A 23463-nucleotide genomic window follows, 5' to 3' on the forward strand; every position below is an offset into this window, starting at 1 on the left:
GATGAATAAAGAAATAAAGAACATTATTACTAGTATTTTATTGAGTCTACAAATGTGATTTTGACTTGTTAACTTAAATAATAAATCGACCCCTCAAGGTTTGTGTCCAAAGGAGGAAATTAACTATTTCAGGGTCATTATTGTCTCTCAACGGGCTAAAGGAGTTTCACTTTTGCTCTACAATGAAGAAGTTTTAGTTCAATTTCCAGTAAACTCAAGCCGGTCACATGATTTTAATTTAAAAAAAAAAAAAACTCCGGTTAGACACCTTCAGGAATGGGCAGAGGCTTGTTGATTTAGTCATGGCCAAAATTCTTTTTGTTCTTTACGTCAAACGGGCTCTCAAGCTCCACCCTGGAAAACTGGAAAGTTTTTGGAGATGCAACATTTCTCTGCCCCTCAGCTTAAATAGTGGTGCAGGAAGAGCTGTCACACAGTCACCTGAGGCTTTGCCAAGAGAAGCTGCTGGAACAAGACCTCCACCTGCGAACTACACCTGAGAATAAAACAAACCTTTTTATCGCTACCAAGGAAAGGAACTCCTGCACAGGTTAGAGAAATTTAACTTTAGTTTCACTTTTGGAGGAAAATATCACAAATTTTGTTTCTAATTCCTTAATTGATCATTTTATACCATTTCAAACCAGTTATTATCACAGTCAATGAGAAATGAATGATTTTTATGCTCTTAAAATGTAAAAAACCCCAAAAGCTACAGTTTTAAAAAAATCTTCTTGAAACTTCTTTGTCAAATCTACAGGTCTTACTTCTTACACATATATGTCATCTTACATATAATTTTTGAGCAGGTGTTAGATGATGCTAATGATTTTAATTGTTTATTCAAATATATGTAGAACAATAGTTTTTAAAATGAAATATTTCACCTGGTTTCTTTGTGATGTGTGTGCTGCTTGAGTAATGTTATAGATTAGCTTGTGTTTACAGAGCATTAGTCTAATCTGTAGGCAAATATTTCACGTAAAAATAAGCACCAGGAGCGCATACAGTCGGTGTTGATTGACATAATGTCACATTCACTGTAGGCATGGACAGCAAACTGTACTTCACTGTCACCTTGGTGGTGCTAGCATGGGTATCTGTAGCTACCACCCAGGCTCAAACCACAACGGCTTCTACCAACACAATGGCTACAGCCAACACAACGGCTTCTACCAACACAATGGCTACAGCCAACACAACGGCTTCTACCAGTGTGACGGCTGCTCCCAACACAACGGCTTCTACCAGTGTGACGGCTGCTCCACCACTGACACCTAATAACACAGTGACACCGCTGGAGGTGGGTGCAGTCAATTGTCTCAAAATGTTAAAAGGACAACTATTATGTTTGACCTCTTACATTTTTCATCTCCTTTTCAGACAAATCTGAACAACTCAGAATGTGGAAACAAAACCCTGTGTGTTAGTGAGCCAGCTAACTGCGACCCAGGCTCAGGATCGTGTAGCTTTTTCAGTGCCAGACAGAAGAGTGGGCAAAACTTTGAGTTTGCACTGGCTGGAGAGACAGACGGCTACATTGCTGCAGTAATATCTTCGGACACAACACTGGTTAGCTTCCCTTCCTCACTCACGGATGAACATAATGCACAGTGTCACATTAATCTTGTGGTAGAGTGTGGCATCATCTGCATAAACTACTTTTGTGTAATCTTTTATATTTTACAGGGAGGCAACGACAACGACACCACCTATGTTTGTTTTAACAACAATGGCAGCGTAAAGTTCACTGGAGCAATCTTGAACAACACCCAACTGACTAAGCAAAACGTAGGAGACGTGCTTTTATCCTTTTAGTTTGATAAATCAATTAGTGGCAAAGTAAGACGTACAGAATTTTGTGTCAAAAGTAGATATGGACAGTTCTGAATTTGCACGTTTTTGCTAAGAGCCACGCCCACAATCTGCACAAAATGGATGACATAAAAGTCACATGATCGCCCTATGGTGGTGCACTATGTCACAAATTAAGGATCAGCGCTACATGGAGCAGGGACCCCTACGGGTGGAACTCTGCTATTGAAGTCTGTGCATAATGTGACTTTCGGGGGAAAGAAGCACACTATTGTCCCTCTTTATACTGATTATTACAACTTTTTTTCACTAGTAGTTATTACTCTTACTATTAATACCCACTATTAGTGATATTACAATACCCATGAGTAGCTTTTGTGTTTGTTCTCCAGGTAAGTGCAAACAATGTGAGAGGAAGAGTGAATGGCACAACAATCCAGTGTGTATTTGATGCCACGCTTCCCGCCTTGCCTGCAAGAACCACGAGCAGGACCATTGGCGTCATTACTGGAACCTACAACAACAGTAAGTTTATATTTCCAACAAGAGACATTAGAACATGTGAATTTTCACAGATATTGGATTAACAACCATATTTTTCCAATTTAATTTTCAGGCGCAGGCACTTTCGGGGCAGCAAACACCGTTATCAGAACCGATGGTGTTGACCTGTCATCTCCCACCATCGTCCAGAACCTTGCGACTACTAATACCACCCCTTCTCCTAATGTCATCACCAATGGCAACACCACCACTGGCAACACCACCAACAATGCCGTGTTATTCCGGCAAACGCTGATTCAAGGTACACCAAAAGACATGATGTTTATGATGGTTCTTGTTTTTTGTTTTTTTAAAGTTTCTCATTTCGTGCTTTTTTTCTTTCCAGCTCTGTTTATCTCCGCAGGTGTGATGGGTCTCGCCGTACTATGAGGTGCCTGAAAATCCGAGTTTGTTGCATCTCCACAGACATAAAACTCAGAAACAACTGATCTAATGTATCTGTTCTACTTTTGAAACTCTTGAAGGGCAGGAAAATGTTTCCCTTTTATCAATACTACCGGTCTACAGAAATTAAAACCACCAATTTAAAGTAACTCAAAGTGCAATTTCACCAGCAGGTGTCGCCCCTTCCAAATAAAATGAAGGACAGCAGAAAGTTTACATGACGCTTTTCTGACAAATCTACAGATTGTCTCACTCATGATGAAGCCAGTGAATGGCAGATATGTGTGTTAATAATGTTATTTTGTGAAATATTACAAATATTCTATTTAGCCTGAACTTGTTGATATTCAATGAATTCACAGTGAAACTTTTGAAGGTTTTGCTCGCTGTTTATTGTAACTGTTATCTTCGTATTGCATATTTTTGAAATAAATGTTTTCGCTCTACTGTGTTGTTGCAGTCCAAAGATGCAGAAAATTGTCAAGACTTATTCATATAATTGTAAAGAAGATGCTTGCATGTCGCTGTATTTTGCCAAAAGCTCTGACAGAACTGCAAAGAAAAAAAAGATGTACAGTATAGCCAATAGTTAGGCGAAGAGCAACTTGGTTCTGGGTCCAATACTTCTATCTTTATTTTATCCTATCTTTTATGCTGTCAAAGCCTAGTTAAACATACTTTGGCAGATTCAGGAACCTAACAATAAATTTATCTCAACATCAAAGTGAAACATTTTCAGCTAGCCATTATGGATGGCAAAAAATGACACAAATTGAACTTTTATAGAAACTTACACAAAAATGAGGCTGGTAGAATTGTAACTAGACTTTGTGTCACGTTCCAGTCTAGGGTATGGAATTGTGAACCAGGGAAAAGTGAAGGTGGCACGAGGAATAACGCCAGTACAATAAGTGAAATATAGATTTAATGGCAAAAGGTGGGGAGTAATACAAAAATAAGTGAGCACTTAAAGTATATAGGTCTAATCAATGGTTAAAGGCACGTTGCATGGCAAACATTCCAAAAATAGACGAAAGTGGCTTCTCCACAGAAGCAGGCGAACTGCAACCGACGGGCTGCGGGTCACAAAACGAAGTGGGAACTGGTAGCGCTGACGTGGCGAGTCACGGAACAGGACGAAAACGGAGCAAGAAGGATTCGTTGGGTGGCACCCCAGGGTTTTTAAAAGGACGCCAATCTCGAACCAGCCAATCACAGACCACGGCGCAGCACCTATTGAAACAGAGAAACACAAAACACGGGGGCGGGACAAAACGGAACCAAACGCGCAAAGGTGCGCAGAGCGCACAGTAAAAGCAAACTAAACCACATAACTGGGATCGTAACACTTTGCCTTTGCACACATTCTACAAACTGTCAGTGTTTTACTTTGAAAAGGAAACAATGAGCAATATCGGTTTGCAAAGTGTATGTTAAAAGAAGTTTATTCAGAGGGACAATTTCTTCATGTTTTTAAACCCCGGCTAACAATCTGGACATTACCTTCAATGCAAATATCCACACAGATTTACATTCGCTCCTGTATAGCGTGAGATGATGGTCAAACTGATGCACATCCCATTTGAATTTTACTTCTCAACTCATTTTACTAAGCGTGCTCATTCTTCCTTGAGTCCCAAGTCATGGGTGAGAGACTTAACGTCTGGATACTCAGCGGTGAGCATTTATTTTTGTAAATATTTTGGTTTTGTCTTTTTTTCTAATAGTCTTATTTGTGAAATTTCACTCTTTTAAGATCTGAAATGTATATTATAATTAATAATAATAACTTAATAAATTAATACTGATGCAACAATTGTTTTTTCTTGTTTGTTTAATATATTTGCCCACTTAGGCATTTTCTTCTTTCTGTTACCAGGAGTGCTGGCAGGTAATTTCTTCTCTATTCTTCTGGAAAATTCTTAACCTTTTCAGTCTAATTACACATTTCTGTATGTCAATAAGGACATGTTGTCTGAACTGTGGCGCTGAAAAGTCCTGCTGTCCAGTCATCTGAGAAGGATGCAGCTGCTGCTGGCAGGGCAGTTGACGGAAACAGGGATCCAGCTGAGAGGTCGACTTGTACCCTCACCCAATCCGAATCAGGACCCTGGTGGAGGGTAGATCTGCAGGATGAGTACAAAATCGGCGCCGTCGCCATAACAAGTGTTGATGACAAGAAAACCAACCTGGACGGTGTTGAAATCTGGATCGGAATTTCAGAAAGGCTCAACGACATCAATAATATCGGGTGAAGCGCCATTCGAGTCTTTGTGAAATGTCGGGCGGACATGTTGTTCTCACCTTCTTTACTCCCTCAAACAGGTGCACGGTCATCTCCCGTTTCCCAAAAAAAGCGCAAACAAGCAATACAAACATCATATCTCACATTTCAGCATGTTTACTGGGTGTTCAGGTGAAAAATGTGCTATGCATTCAAATCCCAGTACAGAAGTGACCACTTTCAGCAACGATCTGCAAATGTTGACACTGTTTGCACCTTGTTGGAGCACAGGTTTGATTTTTACCTCCTCCAGTAAACAATAGGGAATAGTTTTATTCACAAACGATGTGTGAATATAACGCTGCCAGCCGGAGGATGCCAGCATGTTAACATATTGTGATGACCGTGAGCGGACATCCTCTCAGTTTCAGAGCAGCCATTGCAGCCTTGCATGGTTGGCTCACCCTTTTGTTACACCAGAGAATTAATAATCTGCTGACTAATATTGATCGTTGCCAGCCTGCCTTGAATGCGCAGCACTGTGTCAATAATGGATCATGTGCAGGAGGCTTCTGAATCTTTGCTTTTCATTTCATAAAGTTGATGAAATTGATTTCATTTGAACTTTATTAATACAGCTTAAGTTACAGACAAGTTTGTCTCTAAGTGCTTCACAGAAACCCAGAGCCTGGGGGGGTGTACTCCTGCTAAACATCGGGCTATATCCAAACTATAGTGGGTCTCATTACCTGCATAGAAGAGGATCTGTGCTCAGGCAGAGAACAACCGCCATTTCAAGACAGGGAATACTAAAGGAGTGGTTGAGGACATTAGGAGAAAGAGGCACACCCCTCCCTCGTTGCCTTCAGCAGCACAGTAGTGGAGATGGTTCGGAACTTCAATAAGCTCGGACTCTTGAAAAACCTGACGGGACATCACAGAGAAGTACGGCAGCTGAGACCTGTTCAGGCTCCTTGCCTCAGGCAGGAGGCTGCAGCACATTTTCAGTCCTGAGACTGAAAACCTCGCCAGGGACAGTTAAGCTTGTGAGGTCTGACTCTCAATGCACCTGCACAACGCTGGCATTTATACATTGCTATGTGCTGTAACAATGCCTTTTTTTGTCTCTCATTGACAGTTTTAGGATGGTTTAGCTAATTTAAAGGTATTTATATCTGAGATGGCCTCCAACCATGAAGCTGAAGTGATCGCTACTGTAGTCAGGTTTCACCAAGGCAGTGCTGAGAGGTCCGGCCCAACAAGGTGGAAGACAAAGTCTACTGTCTGAAGCTACCAGAGGTTCATTAGCAACTTTAAAAAGTGCCGTTTGTCGATAAAGATCATCTCTGAATTCTGACTGAAACATTCCTGACTGTCACCACTGCCTAGATCTATCTATCTATCTATCTATCTATCTATCTATCTATCTATCTATCTATCTATCTATCTATCTATCTATCTATCTATCTATCTATCTATCTATCTATCTATCTATCTATCTATCTATCTATCTTCATCGGTGTTGCAGTCTCGGAAGACCATAGATTTCTTGTGCCTGGGAGTTAGGTTTTAACACAGCGTCTTCTGTGGCTGAGAAGGCCAATGCGTGAGGGGCAGACACGGCCGCAGATGTCGCAAGTGTGGGCCACACCCAAGGATGGAAACGGTGAGGAGGAGACCTGTTGTTGCTTTCTCTTTATCCTCTTTGTTTCGTGGTGTTTTCATAATTGAGCAGCCCAGTGTGGAGCGCCTTCTGCCACTTGAGGCGGTCCTGGGCAGTGACTTCCCAGATGTCAAGGCTGATGTTGAAGCTCTTGAGGTCTTGCTTGCAGACGTCCTTATAGCGTAACTGGGGGCGTCCTTTCTGTCTCTTACCAGACGACAGTTCGGCAAACAGGATGTCCTTTGGAATATGACCATCATCCATCCGGCAGACATGGTCCAGCCAACGTAGACATCTTTGCCTCAGTAGGGAGTACATGCTTGGAAGCTGTGCTCTCTCTAAGATTGCCGTGTGGGTGACCATGTCTTTCCAGGTGACGCCCAGTATACGCCTAAGGCAGCGAAGGTAAAAACTATTTAGCCTCCGTTCTTGGTGGGAATATAGGGTCCAGGTTTCACTACCATAGAGGAGTGTACTAATGAAAAAGACTCTGTACACCTGCACCTTTGTATGTGTAGTGAGCTTTCCATTGTCCCATACCCTCTTTGTCAGCTTCCTGAAAGTTGAGGCAGCTTTTCCAATGCGTCTACTGAGCTCAACATCAAGGGACAGATTATCAGTGATGGTGGACCCGAGGTAGGTGAAGGTGTTTACGGCTTCCAATGTGTAGTTGTTGATAGTGATGGACGGAGGATTTTCAGTGCCCTGTCCCATCGTCTTGGTTTTGTTCAGGCTGATGACCAGGCTAAAGTCCTGGCAGGCTTGGGAGAAATGGTCCAAAAGGGTTTGCAGGTGCTCTTGGGAGTGTGCTACCACTGCTGCATCGTCAGCAAACAGCATGTCCCTGATGACGAGCGGCCTGACCTTTGTTTTGGCTTTCAGACGGGCAAGGGTGAAAAGGTTGCCATCTGTCCTTGTGTGAAGGTAGACTCCCTCAGTAGCTGTACCGAAAGCTTGGCGCAGAAGCAGGGAAAAGAATGTCCCGAACAGGGTGGGCGCCAGCACGCATCCCTGCTTGACACCGCAGCAGATTTTGAAGGGGTCCGAAGTGGAGCCATCAAACTGGATGGTGCCATGCATGTCGGTGTGAAATGACTGTAGGATGCGGAGAAGTTGAGGGAGGCAGCCTATCCTTTCGAGCAGCTGGAAGAGACCGCTCCTACTCACAAGGTCGAAGGCTTTTGTAAGGCCATGTAGAGTGGCTTTCTCTGCACTTCTCCTGCAGCTGTCTCAAACAGAAGATCATATTGGTGGGGGACCTTCCTACTCTGAACCAAGCCTGTGATTCTGGGTAGATCTTCTCAGCGAGAACCTGGAGTCTATTCAGCACAACTCTGGCAAAGAGTTTGCCGGTAGTGCTGAGAAGAGAGATGCCTCGGTAGTTGTTACAGTCGCTCCTGTCTCCCTTGTTCTTATACAGGGTAATGATGGTGGAGTCCCTCATGTCATGTGGGACAGCGCCTTCACGCCAGCACTGGCAGAGGAGCTTGTGCAGTTTGTCGAGAAGAGCAGGCTTACCACACTTGAGGACTTCAGCTGTGATGCCATCGCTGCCTGGTGCTTTACCGCAGGTTAGGCTGTCTATAGCTTTGCTTAGCTCCTCCATTGTTGGTTCCATGTCAAGCTCTTCCATTACAGGTTGTCGCTCAACATGGCAGAAGGCTGCATCTGAGACAGTATTGTCGCTGGCATAGAGCACTAAGCGGTCGAGTTGTTTAGAGCGGTCTGTGATGGTTTCACCTAAGGCAGATTTTAGTGGGGCAATTTTGTGATGTGTTGGTCCAAGCGCCTTTTTAATGCCGTCGTACATGCGTTTGGTGTTACCAGAGTCAGCAGCTGATTGGATGTTGCTGCAAAGCTGTAGCCAGTAGCTGTTGGTGCAGCGTCGTGAGGTTTGCTGAGTATCTTCCTTGATGATCTGAGGGCATGCAGGGTCTTATCGTTTGGCGTGCATTTGTAGTTGGTGAGGGCAATACGTTTTTGTTCCAGGATCGGAGTCAATACAGATGCATTGGCTTCGAACCAGTCATTGGACCTTCGCAGCAAAGACCGTCAGGGCCGATCTGTGGATGGTGTCCCGTAAGCCGTCCCAGTACTGCTGGGCAGAGCAGCACTGGGGTAGACGGGGGAAGGATTCCTCAAGGGCACTGAGGAAGGCAGCAGCTTTAGTTGGGTCAGCTGCTTTGCTGCTGTCCACGCGAGGGGGTCCTTTTGGTCTGGCTCTGTGGAAATTTTTTACCTGCAGTTTGATTTTACAGCAGACTAAAGAGTGATCTGCGTCGCAGTCTGCACTGTGAAAGCTGCGTGTTTGGAGGACATTTCGGAGGTCAGAGTGCCGTGTTATGATCAGATCCAACAGTGGCCAGACCGTGGATGCCTCCAGGAGACTTTGTGATGGGGTTTAGACTGAAAATATGAGTTGGTGATGCACAGGTTGTGATATGAGCACAGCTCAAGGAGACGCTGCCCGTTTTCATTCATTCTGCCAATGCCATGGGAACCTAGGCAGGTAGGCCAAGCGTCGTGGTCAGCACCAACTCTTGCATTAAAGTCTCCAAGCAGGTAATGATCTTGATTGGGGATGTTTTTTACTGTCACCTCCAGCTCGTCATAGAATTTGTCCTTCACTTCTTGGGGGGCGCTTAATGTTGGCGCGTACACACTCACCAGGAGGACAGATCCCCTGGTGGTGTTCAGGCAGAGGGTTAAGATTCTCTCTGATCCACCAGTGGGTGGTATTAATGCTCCCAGTAACATGTTCTTGACTGCAAAGCCAACCCCATATTCCCTGGTTTCACCAGGGGGCTTCCCTTGCCAGAAGAAGGTGTAGTCCCTTTCTCTCAGTGAACCTGAAGAGAGGAGTCGGGTTTCCTGAAGGGTACAGATGCAATCTTGTGGGCATCTTCTATGGCAAGCAGGTTGTCAGTTTGTCCGGGCGTCATGGTCCTGACATTCCAGCAACGTAACCCTGGTGAGGGGGGATTACGGGTGCTACACCTTGCCCAAGGGTGACCCGGAACTATGTAAGGCAGGGGCGTTCAGCTCCCTGAGGCACATAAGGGCCAACATACCCATATCTATCTATCTATCTATCTATCTATCTATCTATCTATCTATCTATCTATCTATCTATCTATCTATCTATCTATCTATCTATCTATCTATCTATCTATCTATCTATCTATCTATCTATCTATCTATCTATCTATCTATCTATCTATCTATCTGTATACACATATTTATCTATCTGATCTATCTGTATACACATATTTATATAAAGACACATATCTATATAGCTATATAAATATGTGGATAGATAGATCAATAGATAGATAGAAATATATGTTTTGATATACGTTATATTTGTACATTATTCTGTGAATAATTCTGATTTGTGTCTTATCAATTGTTTTTGTTTCCTCATCACTGTGTCTATCAAAATATGTTATAAAAATATTGCAAAAGTATTCAGACCCGTCACTATGACCCTTAATTTTAGCTCTTCCATTTTCCTTGAGATGTTTCCACACCTTGATTTGGGGGCATCTGGGACATCAGATCACTGGACATGATTTGGAAAGACAAACTCACACACACACACACACACACACACACGTACACACACACACACACACACACACCTGTCTACCTGATAATAGCTATGCAAGTTTGGATCAATAAGGACTCTTAGCAGGTGGCTGCGTGACCAAACTAAGGAAGATGGGGAAAGGGTCTTGGAAAAAGATGGGACAGGCTGAAGCCACTTCCCATTAAACGAAACATGAAAACATGTTCATGTCAGGCAGTGTTGAAAAGTGTTTATCATCTGCCAACCAGTATCCTCATGGTGAAGTAACATGTTGTGGGGGTGTTTTAAGGGGCTGGGACAGGCAGACTGCTCAAGGTTGAAGGACAGGGGAATGGAGCAATGTGCACTTCATGAATCAACCAGAGCAAACTCCCGAGGGATTACCGTCCAAACAGACCCTAAACACACAGCGGAGAAAACTAGGGACAATACTGTGGATGTCCTTGAATTACCCAGGCAGCTCCTTGACTTGCCCCCAATCAAACATTTCTGGAAGGACCTGAAAATGGCTGCAGACCAACAATCCTCACCCAGTGAATTTAGGTGAGCAAAGCTTGTGGTGCAATTCCCAAAAACAATCAAATGTGGAAAAAGAGAAGGGCTCTAAACTGTTTCTAACTGCAATCTCTATCTATATCAGTCTTCTAACTTAATTAAAAGATCAGGAGTTCTTTTTAACGCTGTTGTTTTGAAGCCCAAAGTAGCATTGAGAGGGAACAGCTACTAGCTAACCATTCTATTGCAGCAGTTATGTCCACAGATATACCAAGAACTGCTTATTCCTGAAAAATGCACAGCATTTTCACCATAGGTTGATACCCTGTGCTGTGCTATCGCTAGGATCTAGGCTGTTAGCTGGTTGGATTGTTGGGTTCTCTGACGGCGGCCTGGCAAAAAGCTATGGAAGAAAGCTCAACTACACATTAAACCTACTAACAGAACACTGTGGATGGGGCATAGTTATAATGATACTGAGCCACAAAATGTGGGGAATATGCAAATTTATTTCCCCCATTGTTAGCACGATGTACACACAGTATGAAAAGTATCATTGTTTGACGTAAGAGGGATTTTTTTAAAACTAAAAACTTCCATTAAGAACAGGGCAAAAGCCAAACACAAACTGTCACGGAAAATTGATTGATTCTCTTGTACAGGAAGGAGGAAGAAGTTGGGAGCAGCACCTTCAGCAGCAACCCAGATAAAAAGTTACTTTGTCCAACAAAACTGTTGATCATAACTCAGATTGTTCAACCTACTGTACACCTAAGAGGCTGTGACAACAAAAGTGGTCATGGGTATCACGGTTATTTTAGAAACACATACGTACATGATTCATAAAGACAGAACATTAGTCATGGTAGTAATGATGATGCAAAACACTGCAGGTCATCTCTTGTCAGGGAAACTTTTACAGTCAACTACATGCTGCACTTTGATGACCTGGAATCACAAGTCCTGTGAAAACATTGGATATGTCAAACCCGTAAAACAGCTCAGAAACTTTTCCCGTCATCGCATGTCTTTCCTTGTATCCTTTTTACTTGAGCTATTTCCTACTGACTGCTACAGTCATATAGTTTTAGGATATTGGGTATTTCTATTTTGGAATTTTTTGCTTTTACCCTTGAAAATTCTGTTGTGTTTAACGAGAGTGGTGGACATGTGAATGTTTGATATTTTAATCTAAGAAATGTTGAGATCCTGAGTTTGGGATTTACAAAAAGGAGCTCCATGAATGACTTGTGACAATCATGAGATGCAAAAGGCCCTCAAAAAGCGCCTGCGACGATCCGAACGTTCTGTTATTATCCAGACGGTGGACTTGTCCATCTCTTTCTGCGTTCTGATTAGGGAGGCTCCATGTTCATGAGAACACAAAGGCCATATTGATGCAAACATAAGTACGTGCGCGGGCATTGACAAACCAGTTTCTGGCATTCACACCACAGACTCATGACTGGCTTCCAATTCCAACCCATTGTGCTAACATGTACTTTCTGCAATGTATGAAAAGACTTAAAAAAAAAACAAAAAAATACCTCGAAAAAGTAAATAAAGCAAGGGAACTTGGCAAAGAAAAATGTGAAATAGGTTTTTCCAAATATTGGATGAATAAAGAAATAAAGAACATTATTTCTAGTATTTTATTGAGTCTACAAATGTGATTTTGACTTGTTAACTTAAATAATAATTCGACCTCTCAAGGTTTGTGTCCAAAGGAGGAAATTAACTATTTCAGGGTCATTATTGTCTCTCAACGGGCTAAAGGAGTTTCACTTTTGCTCTACAATGAAGAGGTTTTAGTTCAATTTCCAGTAAACTCAAGCAGGTCACATGATTTTAATTAAAAAAAAAAAAAAAACTCCGGTTAGACACCTTCAGGAATGGGCAGAGGCTTGTTGAATTAGTCATGGCCAAAATTCTTTTTGTTCTTGACGTCAAACGGGCTCTCAAGCTCCACCCTGGGAAACTGGAAAGTTTTTGGAGATGCAACATTTCTCTGCCCCTCAGCTTAAATAGTGGTGCAGGAAGAGCTGTCACACAGTCACCTGAGGCTTTGCCAAGAGAAGCTGCTGGAACAAGACCTCCACCTGCGAACTACACCTGAGAATAAATCAAACCTTTTTATCGCTACCAAGGAAAGGAACTCCTGCACAGGTTGGAGAAATTTAACTTTAATTTCACTTTTGGAGGAAAATATCACAAATTTTGTTTCTAATTCCTTAATTGATCATTTTATACCATTTCAAACCAGTTATTATCACAGTCAATGAGAAATGAATGATTTTTATGCTCTTAAAATGTAAAAAAAACCAAAAAGCTACAATTTAAAAAAAAATCTTCTTGAAACTTCTTTGTCAAATCTACAGGTCTTACTTGTTATACATATATGTCATCTGACATTTTTGAGCAGGTGTTAGATGATGCTAATGATTTTAATTGTTTATTCAAATATATGTAGAACAATAGTTCAGTTTTTAAAATGAAATATTTCACCTGGTTTCTTTGTGTAGTCTAATGTGTAGGCAAATATTTCACGTAAAAATAAGCACCAGGAGCGCATACAGTCGGTGTTGATTGACATAACGTCAAATGTCACATTAATTGTAGGCATGGACAGCAAACTGTACTTCACTGTCACCTTGGTGGTGCTAGCCTGGGTATCTGCAGCTACCACCCAGGCTCAAACCACAACGGCTTCTACCAGTGTGACGGCTGCTCCCAGCACAATGACTTCTACCAGTGTGACGGCTACTCCCAGCACAACGGCTTCTACCAGTGTGACGGCTACTCCCAGCACAACGACTTCTACCAGTGTGACGGCTACTCCCAGCACAACGGCTTCTACCAGTGTGACGGCTACTCCCAGCACAACGGCTTCTACCAGTGTGACGGCTGCTCCCAGCACAACGGCTTCTACCGACACAATGGCTACAGCCACCACAACGGCTTCTACCGACACAACGGCTACAGCCACCACAACGGCTTCTACCGACACAACGGCTACAGCCACCACAACGGCTTCTACCGACACAACGGCTACAGCCACCACAACGGCTTCTACCGACACAACGGCTACAGCCACCACAACGGCTTCTACCGACACAACGGCTACAGCCACCACAACGGCTTCTACCGACACAACGGCTACAGCCACCACAACGGCTTCTACCGACACAACGGCTACAGCCACCACAACGGCTGATCCCAGCACAATGACTTCTACCAGTGTGACGGCTACTCCCAGCACAACGGCTTCTACCAGTGTGACGGCTACTCCCAGCACAATTACTTCTACCAGTGTGACGGCTGCTCCCAGCACAATGACTTCTACCAGTGTGACGGCTACTCCCAGCACAACGGCTTCTACCAGTGTGACGGCTACTCCCAGCACAATGACTTCTACCAGTGTGACGGCTACTCCCAGCACAACGGCTTCTACCAGTGTGACGGCTACTCCCAGCACAACGGCTTCTACCAGTGTGACGGCTACTCCCAGCACAATGACTTCTACCAGTGTGACGGCTACTCCCAGCACAACGGCTTCTACCAGTGTGACGGCTACTCCCAGCACAACGGCTTCTACCAGTGTGACGGCTGATCCCAGCACAATGACTTCTACCAGTGTGACGGCTACTCCCAGCACAACGGCTTCTACCAGTGTGACGGCTGCTCCCAGCACAACGGCTTCTACCGACACAACGGCTACAGCCACCACAACGGCTTCTACCGACACAACGGCTACAGCCACCACAACGGCTTCTACCGACACAACGGCTACAGCCACCACAACGGCTTCTACCGACACAACGGCTACAGCCACCACAACGGCTTCTACCGACACAACGGCTACAGCCACCACAACGGCTTCTACCGACACAACGGCTACAGCCACCACAACGGCTTCTACCGACACAACGGCTACAGCCACCACAACGGCTTCTACCGACACAACGGCTACAGCCACCACAACGGCTTCTACCGACACAACGGCTACAGCCACCACAACGGCTTCTACCGACACAACGGCTACAGCCACCACAACGGCTTCTACCGACACAACGGCTACAGCCACCACAACGGCTTCTACCGACACAACGGCTACAGCCACCACAACGGCTTCTACCGACACAACGGCTACAGCCACCACAACGGCTTCTACCGACACAACGGCTACAGCCACCTCAACGGCTTCTACCGACACAACGGCTACAGCCACCACAACGGCTTCTACCGACACAACGGCTACAGCCACCACAACGGCTTCTACCGACACAACGGCTACAGCCACCACAACGGCTTCTACCGACACAACGGCTACAGCCACCACAACGGCTTCTACCGACACAACGGCTACAGCCACCACAACGGCTTCTACCGACACAACGGCTACAGCCACCACAACGGCTTCTACCGACACAACGGCTACAGCCACCACAACGGCTTCTACCGACACAACGGCTACAGCCAACACAACGGCTTCTACCAACACAATGGCTACAGCCAACACAACGGCTTCTACCAGTGTGACGGCTGCTCCCAACACAACGGCTTCTACCAGTGTGACGGCTGCTCCCAACACAACGGCTTCTACCAGTGTGACGGCTGCTCCACCACTGACACCTAATAACACAGTGACACCGCTGGAGGTGGGTGGAGTCAATTGTCTCAAAATGTTAAAAGGACAACTATTATGTTTGACCTCTTACATTTTTCATCTCCTTTTCAGACAAATCTGAACAACTCAGGATGTGGAACCCAAAACCTGTGTGTTAATGAGCCAGCTAACTGCGACCCAGGCTCAGGATCGTGTAACTTTTTCAGTGCCAGGCAGAAGAGTGGGCAAAACTTTGGGTTTGCACTGGCTGGAGAGACAGACGGCTACATTGCTGCAGTACTATCTTCCGACACAACACTGGTTAGCTTCCCTTCCTCACTCACGGATGAACATAATGCACAGTGTCACATTGATCTTGTGGTAGAGTGTGGCATCATCTGCATAAACTACTTTTGTGTAATCTTTTATATTTTACAGGGAGGCAGCGACACCACCTATGTTTGTTTTAACAACAATGGCAACGTAGAGTTCACTGGAGCAAGCTTGAACAACAACCAACTGACTAAGCAAAACGTAGGAGACGTGCTTTTATCCTTTTAGTTTGATAAATCTCTTAGTGGCAAAGTAAGACGTACAGAATTTTGTGTCAAAAGTAGATACGGACAGTTCTGAATTTGCACATTTTTGCCACGCCCAAGAGCCACGCCCACACTCTGCACAAAATGGATGACATAAAAGTCACATGATCGCCCTCTGATGGTGCGCTATGTCAAATTAAGGATCAGCGCTACATGGAGCAGGGACCCCTACGGGTGGAACTCTGCTATTGAAGTGACTTGCAGCAGATTTTATGTCTGAACTCTGTTGCCTGTGCATAATGTGACTTTTGGGGAAAGAAGCACACTATTGCCCCTCTTTATACTGATTATTACAACTTTTTTTCACTAGTAGTTATGACTCTTACTATTAATACCCACTATTAGTGATATTACAATACCCATGAGTAGCTTTTGTGTTTGTTCTCCAGGTAAATGCAAACAATGTGAGAGGAAGAGTGAATGGCAGAAAAATCCAGTGTGTATTTGATGCCACGCTTCCCGCCTTGTCTGCAAGAACCACGAGCAGGACCATTGGCGTCATTACTGGAACCTATGACAACAGTAAGTTTATATTTCCAACAAGAGACATTAGAACATGTGAATTTTCACAGATATTGGATTAACGACCATATTTTTCCAATTTAATTTTCAGGCGCAGGAACTTTCGGGGCAGCAAACATCGTTATCAGAACCAATGCTGTTGACCTGTCATCTCCCAACGCCACCGTCCAGAACCTTGCGACTACTAATACCACCACCAACAATGCCGTGTTATTCCGGCAAACGCTGATTCAAGGTACACCAAAAGACATGATGTTTATGATGGTTCTTGTTTTTTGTTTTTTTAAAGTTTCTCATTTCGTGCTTTTTTTCTTTCCAGCTCTGTTTATCTCTGCGGGTGTGATGGGTCTCGCCGTACTATGAGGTGCCTGAAAATCCGAGTTTGTTGCATCTCCACAGACATAAAACTCAGAAACAACTGATCTAATGTATCTGTTCTACTTTTGAAACTCTTGAAGGGCAGGAAAATGTTTCCCTTTTATCAATACTACCGGTCTACAGAAATTAAAACCACCAATTTAAAGTAACTCAAAGTGCAATTTCACCAGCAGGTGTCGCCCCTTCCAAATAAAATGAAGGACAGCAGAAAGTTTACATGACGCTTTTCTGACAAATCTACAGATTGTCTCACTCATGATGAAGCCAGTGAATGGCAGATATGTGTGTTAATAATGTTATTTTGTGAAATAGTGAAACTTTTGAAGGTTTTGCTCGCTGTTTATTGTAACTGTTATCTTCGTATTGCATATTTTTGAAATAAATGTTTTCGATCTACTGTGTTGTTGTAGTCCAAAGATGCAGAAAATTGTCAAGACTTATTCATATAATTGTAAATAAGATGCTTGCATGTCGCTGTATTTTGCCAAAAGCTCTGACAGAACTGCAAAGAAAAAAAAAGATGTATAGCCAATAGTTAGGCGAAGAGCAAATTGGTTCTGGGTCCAATACTTCTATTTTTATTTTATCCTATCTTTAATGCTGTCAAAGCCTAGTTAAACATACTTTGGCAGATTCAGGAACCCAACAATAAATTTATTTCAACATCAAAGTGAAACATTTTCAGCTAGCCATTATGGATGGCAATAAATGACACAAATTGAACTTTTATAGAAACTTATACAAAAATGATGCTGGTAGAATTGTAACTAGACTTTGCCTTTGCACACATTCTACAAACTGTCAGTGTTTTACTTTGAAAGGGAAACAATGAGCAATATCGGTTTGCAAAGTGTATGTTAAAATAAGTTTATTCAGAGGGACAATTTCTTCATGTTTTTAAACCCCGGCTAACAATCTGGACATTACCTTCAATGCAAATATCCACACAGATTTACATTCGCTCCTGTATAGCGTGAGATGATGGTCAAACTGATGCACATCCCATTTGTATTTTACTTCTCAACTCATTTTACTAATCGTGCTCATTCTTCCTTGAGTCCCAAGTCATGGGTGAGAGACTTAACGTCTGGATACTCAGCAGTGAGCATATATTTTTGTAAATATTTTGGTTTTGTCTATTTTTCTAATAGTCCTATTTGTGAAATTTCACTCTTTTAAGATCTGAAATGTATATTATAATCGTTAATACTAATGCAACAATTGTTTTTTCTTTTTTGTTTAATATGTTTGCCCACTTAGGCATTTTCTTCTTTCTGTTACCAGGAGTGCTGGCAGGTAATTTCTTCTGTATTCTTCTGGAAAATTCTTAACCTTTTCAGTCTAATTACACATTTCTGTATGTCAATAAGGACATGTTGTCCGAAATGTGGCGCTGAAAAGTCCTGCTGTCCAGTCATCTGAGAAGGATGCAGCTGCTGCTGGCAGGGCAGTTGACGGAAACAGGGATCCAGCTGAGAGGTCGACTTGTACCCTCACCCAATCCGAATCAGGACCCTGGTGGAGGGTAGATCTGCAGGATGAGTACAAAATCGATGCCGTCACTATAACAAGTGTGGATGACAAGAAAACCAACCTGGACGGTGTTGAAATCTGGATCGGAATTTCAGAAAGGCTCAACGACATCAATAATATCAGGTGAAGCGCCATTCGAGTTTTTGTGAAATGTCGGGCGGACATGTTGTTCTCACCTTCTTTACTCCCTCAAACAGGTGCACGGTCATCTCCCGTTTCCCAAAAAAGCGCACATTATATGTCCCGTGTAGCGGATTTGAGGGACGATATGTCACCGTGCTCCTCCCGGGTGCCAGCAGAGTGCTAAGCCTTTGTGAAGTGGAGGTCTATCCTGTGCACTTTGGTATGGCCCTCACCGGCTCTCTAATTAGTTAATTAACAGAGGAGGAACTTTTTTAAAAGCAGTTTTATGCAATTGGTGTCTGAAGATGTGGGTTAAACTTTTTGACAATGTCACTGGGTACTTGTTGCAACCATGCTGTGGGCTATAATATTTCCATATTTTATATTTAAAACCTTACATATCAGACACTTCTCTATTTTTCTTTTTATCCCTTTTGGGTCATGGGAAGGGTTTTGGAGACTATCCCAGCTGTGAATGGCCACAAGCTTAGGGGCCCTATAGATAGCATTTAGCAGTTTATGACCATGCTCAAGGGTACCTTGGCAGTGCTCCTGCTCGACTACCAGAACCCCATGTTTTTCTTCATAGGGTTCTTGAACCAAGAATCCCTTCTGCTTGTCAAATAGTGCTATTGAGAATGAATCATAATTCAATGTATCATTAAGTTGTAAATACAAATTTATCTATCAAAAACACTTTTGCAACAAAAGTAACAAATATAGCTATTATACAGAGACACAGTTGCAAGGCTAAAATACAATTGAGTTGGATCAATAGACTTATGCTGTCATTGCAAAAAATGGTGCAATCACTTCATGGACTTATAAAAAGTAAATTTAAAACATTCACTCAGTTACATTCAGATACATGCACATACATCTAGTTACATGCACTAGACCATCCTCTCAGTGGAGTATCCTGATCGTTATAGAATAAAATCTGTTCATGGATCTTATGCTCATTCTGATGGACCTGCAACCTTTTCCTGAGGGCAACAGCTGATCAGCTGACCTGGCAATCAGGTGATCAGCAGGAAGGAGGGAGTTGTTTAGAATGCTGTCTGTCTCCTGCAAGCATTGGCAGTTGAAGATGGTGCCCATGGTAGGTAGCTGTTGGTTGGTGATGTTTTGGGTGGCTTTTAAAGTCCTCTGCAGTGACTTGCTGTCTCCAGCATAACTTCTACCGTACTAGGACAGGATGCCGTAAGAACACACTCAGTGGAGCGGCGGACTTCAGGTCTGTTGTGAGAGATTGGCTCGCCTGATTGCACACTGCTGTTGTGCTTCCTTTTCTATTGCTGTGGTGTTGTTCACAATAAATTCTTGTGTGTAATCCCAAGAATTATAGGCTGGACGCTCTCTCGACCCTCTAGCCAAAGCATATTTGGCCCTTTTGGATGCGTGTTCTCTTTTCTTTTAGCATATCCTCTTCCTAATGTGGCACTGAAGGGCAAGGCCAGCCAGTCGTCCACACTCTCTTTCTCTGACGCCTCAAAAGCCATTGATGGGAGACGGAACTCATTTTACGGCAGTGGATACTGTAGCCACACTGCTGGGGACGAGACAGACCCCTGGTGGCGGGTTGACCTTCAGAAGAAGTTTATCATCACGACAGTCAAGGTCACCAACAGAGGAGACTGCTGTCACGAGAGACTGGATGGAGCTGAGATCAGAATTGGGAATGAGCCAAGAAACAACGGGAATAACAACTCCAGGTCCTGGCAGGAGTGTAGTAACTTATAACTCTTGACTTGTGTTTTAACCACAATATGACTCTAAATATCCCTCCGCTCCCCGATTCCAGGTGTGCTCTCATCACCCGAATCGGACCAGGTAAAACTTCCACATTCCACTGTGAGCAGGGCAGCATGGCAGGTCGTTTTGTGAACATCCTCATCCCTGGAAAAAGAAAGACCCTCACTCTTTGTGAAGTGGAAGTTTACGGAGCACCAGAAGGTAAATCTGTGATGACGAGATTTTTAGCCGATATTGTGACTAATGTTGGCAAGACTTTGAGTGCAATTGACACGTACTTTGCATTATATAATATTTTACGTGTTCACCATGCGCCCTCTTGCATCTCTTGTCATTATATTATTCTTTTTGTTTATTTTAGAGAGACCTCTTCGAAATGTGGCCTTGAAGAAGCCCGTCAAGTGGTCGCTCCAGACCCAGTATCACACTTCCTCTGCTTCTGTCAACGGGTGCAGAAACGTAAATTCTGCCGATTGCTGCACTGCTGAGCTATTCAAACATTGGTGGAAGGTTGACTTATTAGCTGTCTATAAAATCAAGGCCATCACCATCATCAACGTTCAAGAAGATTTCAAGGAGACCAACATCTATATCCGAAATCCGGGAGCTAATTTGGACGATGACCTGTGAGTCTGACGCTTAACTGTTTGTGATAATTACACATTCAAGCTATGGCTTTCAACATAGTGCAACCACACCCTAAGGACTCATCTTGGGGAACAGTGCTAAAAACATCTGTGTGCTTACAGAAGCAAAAATCCTTCTTGTTGGTAAAAGTTCCTCTTTGATGACTGTCCTCCAATCAGTTGTGTTCAGGCATCACCTCAGCAGCAAACCCAGACGCACACCTTCCACTGCAATGACAGGGTGGGCCGTTATATTCAGTTTATTTTTCCGCATGTCGTCACAAATCAATGGGTAAAATTGTGTGAAGTGGAGGTGTACGCTTCTTCTGCAGGTATGGTTGGTCTCCAAAATAATGCTCGCTATTCTCCTGGGATCTTAACATGCCAAATGTTAACTCCAGTGCCTTCGTTTGACCTTGGTGCTTGTCAGAGTCAGCAAAAAACCTTGGTCCAACAGCTCCTACGGTCCCTACAGCTCTGGCCACTCTGGCCCCGTCCTCCGAGAGCGTGGTGCTGAACGGCAGAACCATGACGATGGTCGGGGAGAGACTCTGCTGGTCCGACGCTGTGCTCTACTGCCGGCGTCACCACTGGGACCTGCTCAGCCTTCACAGCAAGGAAGAGCAGGCGGAGGCAGTGCGGCTGCTGAGCCGCGCCACTTTTGTCATAACGGACGGCGTCTGGCTGGGATTACGCAGGTACAATTGGTCGATGGATCAGTGAAACTACTTACTAAAATGAGTCCTGTTACACCCCCTGGGGCTTTTATAATATAAGTGGATCAATTGAGGCCCAAAAAGTGAAACATGCTCAGCGGAGACATGACCCCATATTTCATTGTATAATTAAAACACAGTTGTATTGTGATGCTCCACTTTTGTTTTTTTTAAATAAAATGTTAAAATAGGGGAACTTTCTCACTCCAAATGTACCAAGAGCAAAATACTAAGAAGGTGTCATCAGAGAACTCCTAATCTTTCCATATGCTGAATAAATAAGTAGCTTATTTGTGTTTTTGCAAATTTTTTTTTGGAAAAGGCCTTGAAGTCAGTCACTGCTTGTCCTTGTATTTGCAATTTTATTTGCATGTGGATGTTTTACAAACAGCTCTCCACACCCTGAGACAAACTCTGATGACATGTTTGTTTTCATGTTGTTGATATAGTGAAAACCATGAGCAGCAACATCTTTTGTTTGGTAGATACATGACGAGCGAAACCTGGTTCTGGATGTCTGGTGATTCCATGATATTCAGCCAGTGGCCCCATCATTCCGTGCCCCACCAGTATTCCAGCCCCTGTGGGAGCATGGATGTGGGAGCGCCCCACCAGTGGGTGGATCGCTCATGCGGGCAACACCTGAACTTTATCTGCCAGTCAGGTGAGCAACTGCTCTTCACCTCTCACATATTTCCACATGTTGTTCCTCATCAGCACACTCCTTTGACTCCTGTAGGCAGCGGGTTCGGGTCACAGAGAGTACCGTTCAACAGCTACGGAAGAGCTGATACAGGCTAACGACAGCAGAAGCCACAGTTTCGAAGTTGCTTTTTGCATTTGTTATTTTAATTTCTAACCATAGACTCATACATTTTATTTTTTCTTTCGGGGTACCTATTCAGCAGTGCATTTATATAAATGCATTTATATTTATATAAATTTGTATTTTTCCTATCTGACATGTAGTCAGGTAGTAGTCATGTCAATTCTTCTTTGGCTTTAAAAAATCTTATTCTACTGCTAGACATCTTGAGAAAATGAAGACATAAAAGTAATACTATACTACTACTACTACTACTACTACTACTACTACTACTACTACTACTACTACTACTACTACTAACAAGACTGTAATACCAACTTTAAACACACGAGGTCGCTGCTCGCCGAAGATGGTGACGCCTCAATCCTGAAATTTTTACGGCAGCATGAACAGAAAATTTAGAGGCTAATTTTAGATGCGGTCACCACAGTTGAAATTTTTCAAAAAAGTACTAAATTAAGTTACTATGTGCAAAGAAGTAATTTGATTGTGGTTACAGATATTTTTCGGGGGATTTTTAAAGATAATTAAATGTCAGAACTAATATTCAATGTATTACTGACAAGCATGATCCTTATATATACAATCTAAATGCTTGTGAATTAATTAATTTTATTAAAATAATAAAAATAATGTATTTGAACACAAAAACCCATTGTTATTTAAAGTACATCTAAATGTATTCATGCTTTCTTGACTTTGGTGGGAGGAGGCGGGTGTTTGAGGGTTGGAACGAAGATGGGAACTTCAAACTGTGCTTGTAAAGAGTAAAAATAAGCAGCTTGGTGCGTGCATCATGTTGTCAATGTCCTCTGGTGTGTTTGTTTCACAAACTCCTATAAAAACATTCCCTGGCACTATGAGAGCATAATGTGCAAATACAGACCCCACTTTCATGTCGCCCAAACTCAGCAAATTGATTTTACTAAGCCTACAATAAGCAAAAAAAGTGTCAATTAACCACCATTTTATTGTCTTTTATTTATATATTTTATGATGGCTGGGTGGTTTAACAGCTCCTCATTGTCTATTCATTTTTTTTTTG

At 43.2% G+C, this 23463-nt stretch overlaps 4 protein-coding genes across 6 annotated transcripts; all 4 read left to right on the forward strand.

Annotated features, from left to right (window-relative positions):
• The first annotated feature begins 394 nt into the window (after window positions 1-394).
• On the forward strand, window positions 395-17052 carry LOC101071481 (putative ferric-chelate reductase 1). Of its 3 annotated transcripts, XM_029840752.1 has the most exons (13): window positions 395-550; window positions 1047-1145; window positions 1254-1303; window positions 1384-1572; window positions 1690-1791; window positions 2208-2340; window positions 2432-2532; window positions 15312-15392; window positions 15473-15661; window positions 15779-15874; window positions 16329-16461; window positions 16553-16696; window positions 16781-17052. In XM_029840752.1, the coding sequence occupies exons 2-13, from the start codon at window positions 1049-1051 to the stop codon at window positions 16822-16824; spliced, it is 1359 nt and encodes a 452-aa protein (XP_029696612.1). In that variant the 5' UTR covers window positions 395-550; window positions 1047-1048; the 3' UTR covers window positions 16825-17052. The 3 variants fall into 3 exon arrangements, with proteins under 3 accessions (XP_029696612.1, XP_029696610.1, XP_029696611.1); XM_029840750.1 differs by having other exon boundaries at window positions 1047-1303; XM_029840751.1 differs by having other exon boundaries at window positions 1047-1303; window positions 2438-2532.
• Window positions 2744-19848, forward strand: LOC105418725 (fucolectin-like). Its single transcript, XM_011619060.2, has 4 exons — window positions 2744-3139; window positions 17166-18135; window positions 18210-18495; window positions 18570-19848. The coding sequence occupies exons 2-4, from the start codon at window positions 18027-18029 to the stop codon at window positions 18745-18747; spliced, it is 573 nt and encodes a 190-aa protein (XP_011617362.1). The 5' UTR covers window positions 2744-3139; window positions 17166-18026; the 3' UTR covers window positions 18748-19848.
• Window positions 19021-21416, forward strand: LOC115246492 (uncharacterized). The gene is made up of 7 exons (XM_029841092.1): window positions 19021-19113; window positions 19549-19597; window positions 19916-20210; window positions 20300-20451; window positions 20612-20876; window positions 21057-21117; window positions 21307-21416. The coding sequence occupies exons 1-7, from the start codon at window positions 19021-19023 to the stop codon at window positions 21391-21393; spliced, it is 1002 nt and encodes a 333-aa protein (XP_029696952.1). The 3' UTR covers window positions 21394-21416.
• LOC101071704 (C-type lectin lectoxin-Lio2-like) lies at window positions 20770-23219 on the forward strand. The gene is made up of 3 exons (XM_029840764.1): window positions 20770-21574; window positions 22078-22256; window positions 22332-23219. Exons 1-3 carry the CDS (start codon window positions 21405-21407, stop codon window positions 22391-22393), a joined length of 411 nt encoding a protein of 136 aa, XP_029696624.1. The 5' UTR covers window positions 20770-21404; the 3' UTR covers window positions 22394-23219.
• Window positions 23220-23463: the final 244 nt, after the last annotated feature.

The sequence above is a fragment of the Takifugu rubripes genome, chromosome 8, assembly GCF_901000725.2.
Source record: "Takifugu rubripes chromosome 8, fTakRub1.2, whole genome shotgun sequence".
Taxonomy (NCBI): Eukaryota; Metazoa; Chordata; class Actinopteri; order Tetraodontiformes; family Tetraodontidae; genus Takifugu; species Takifugu rubripes.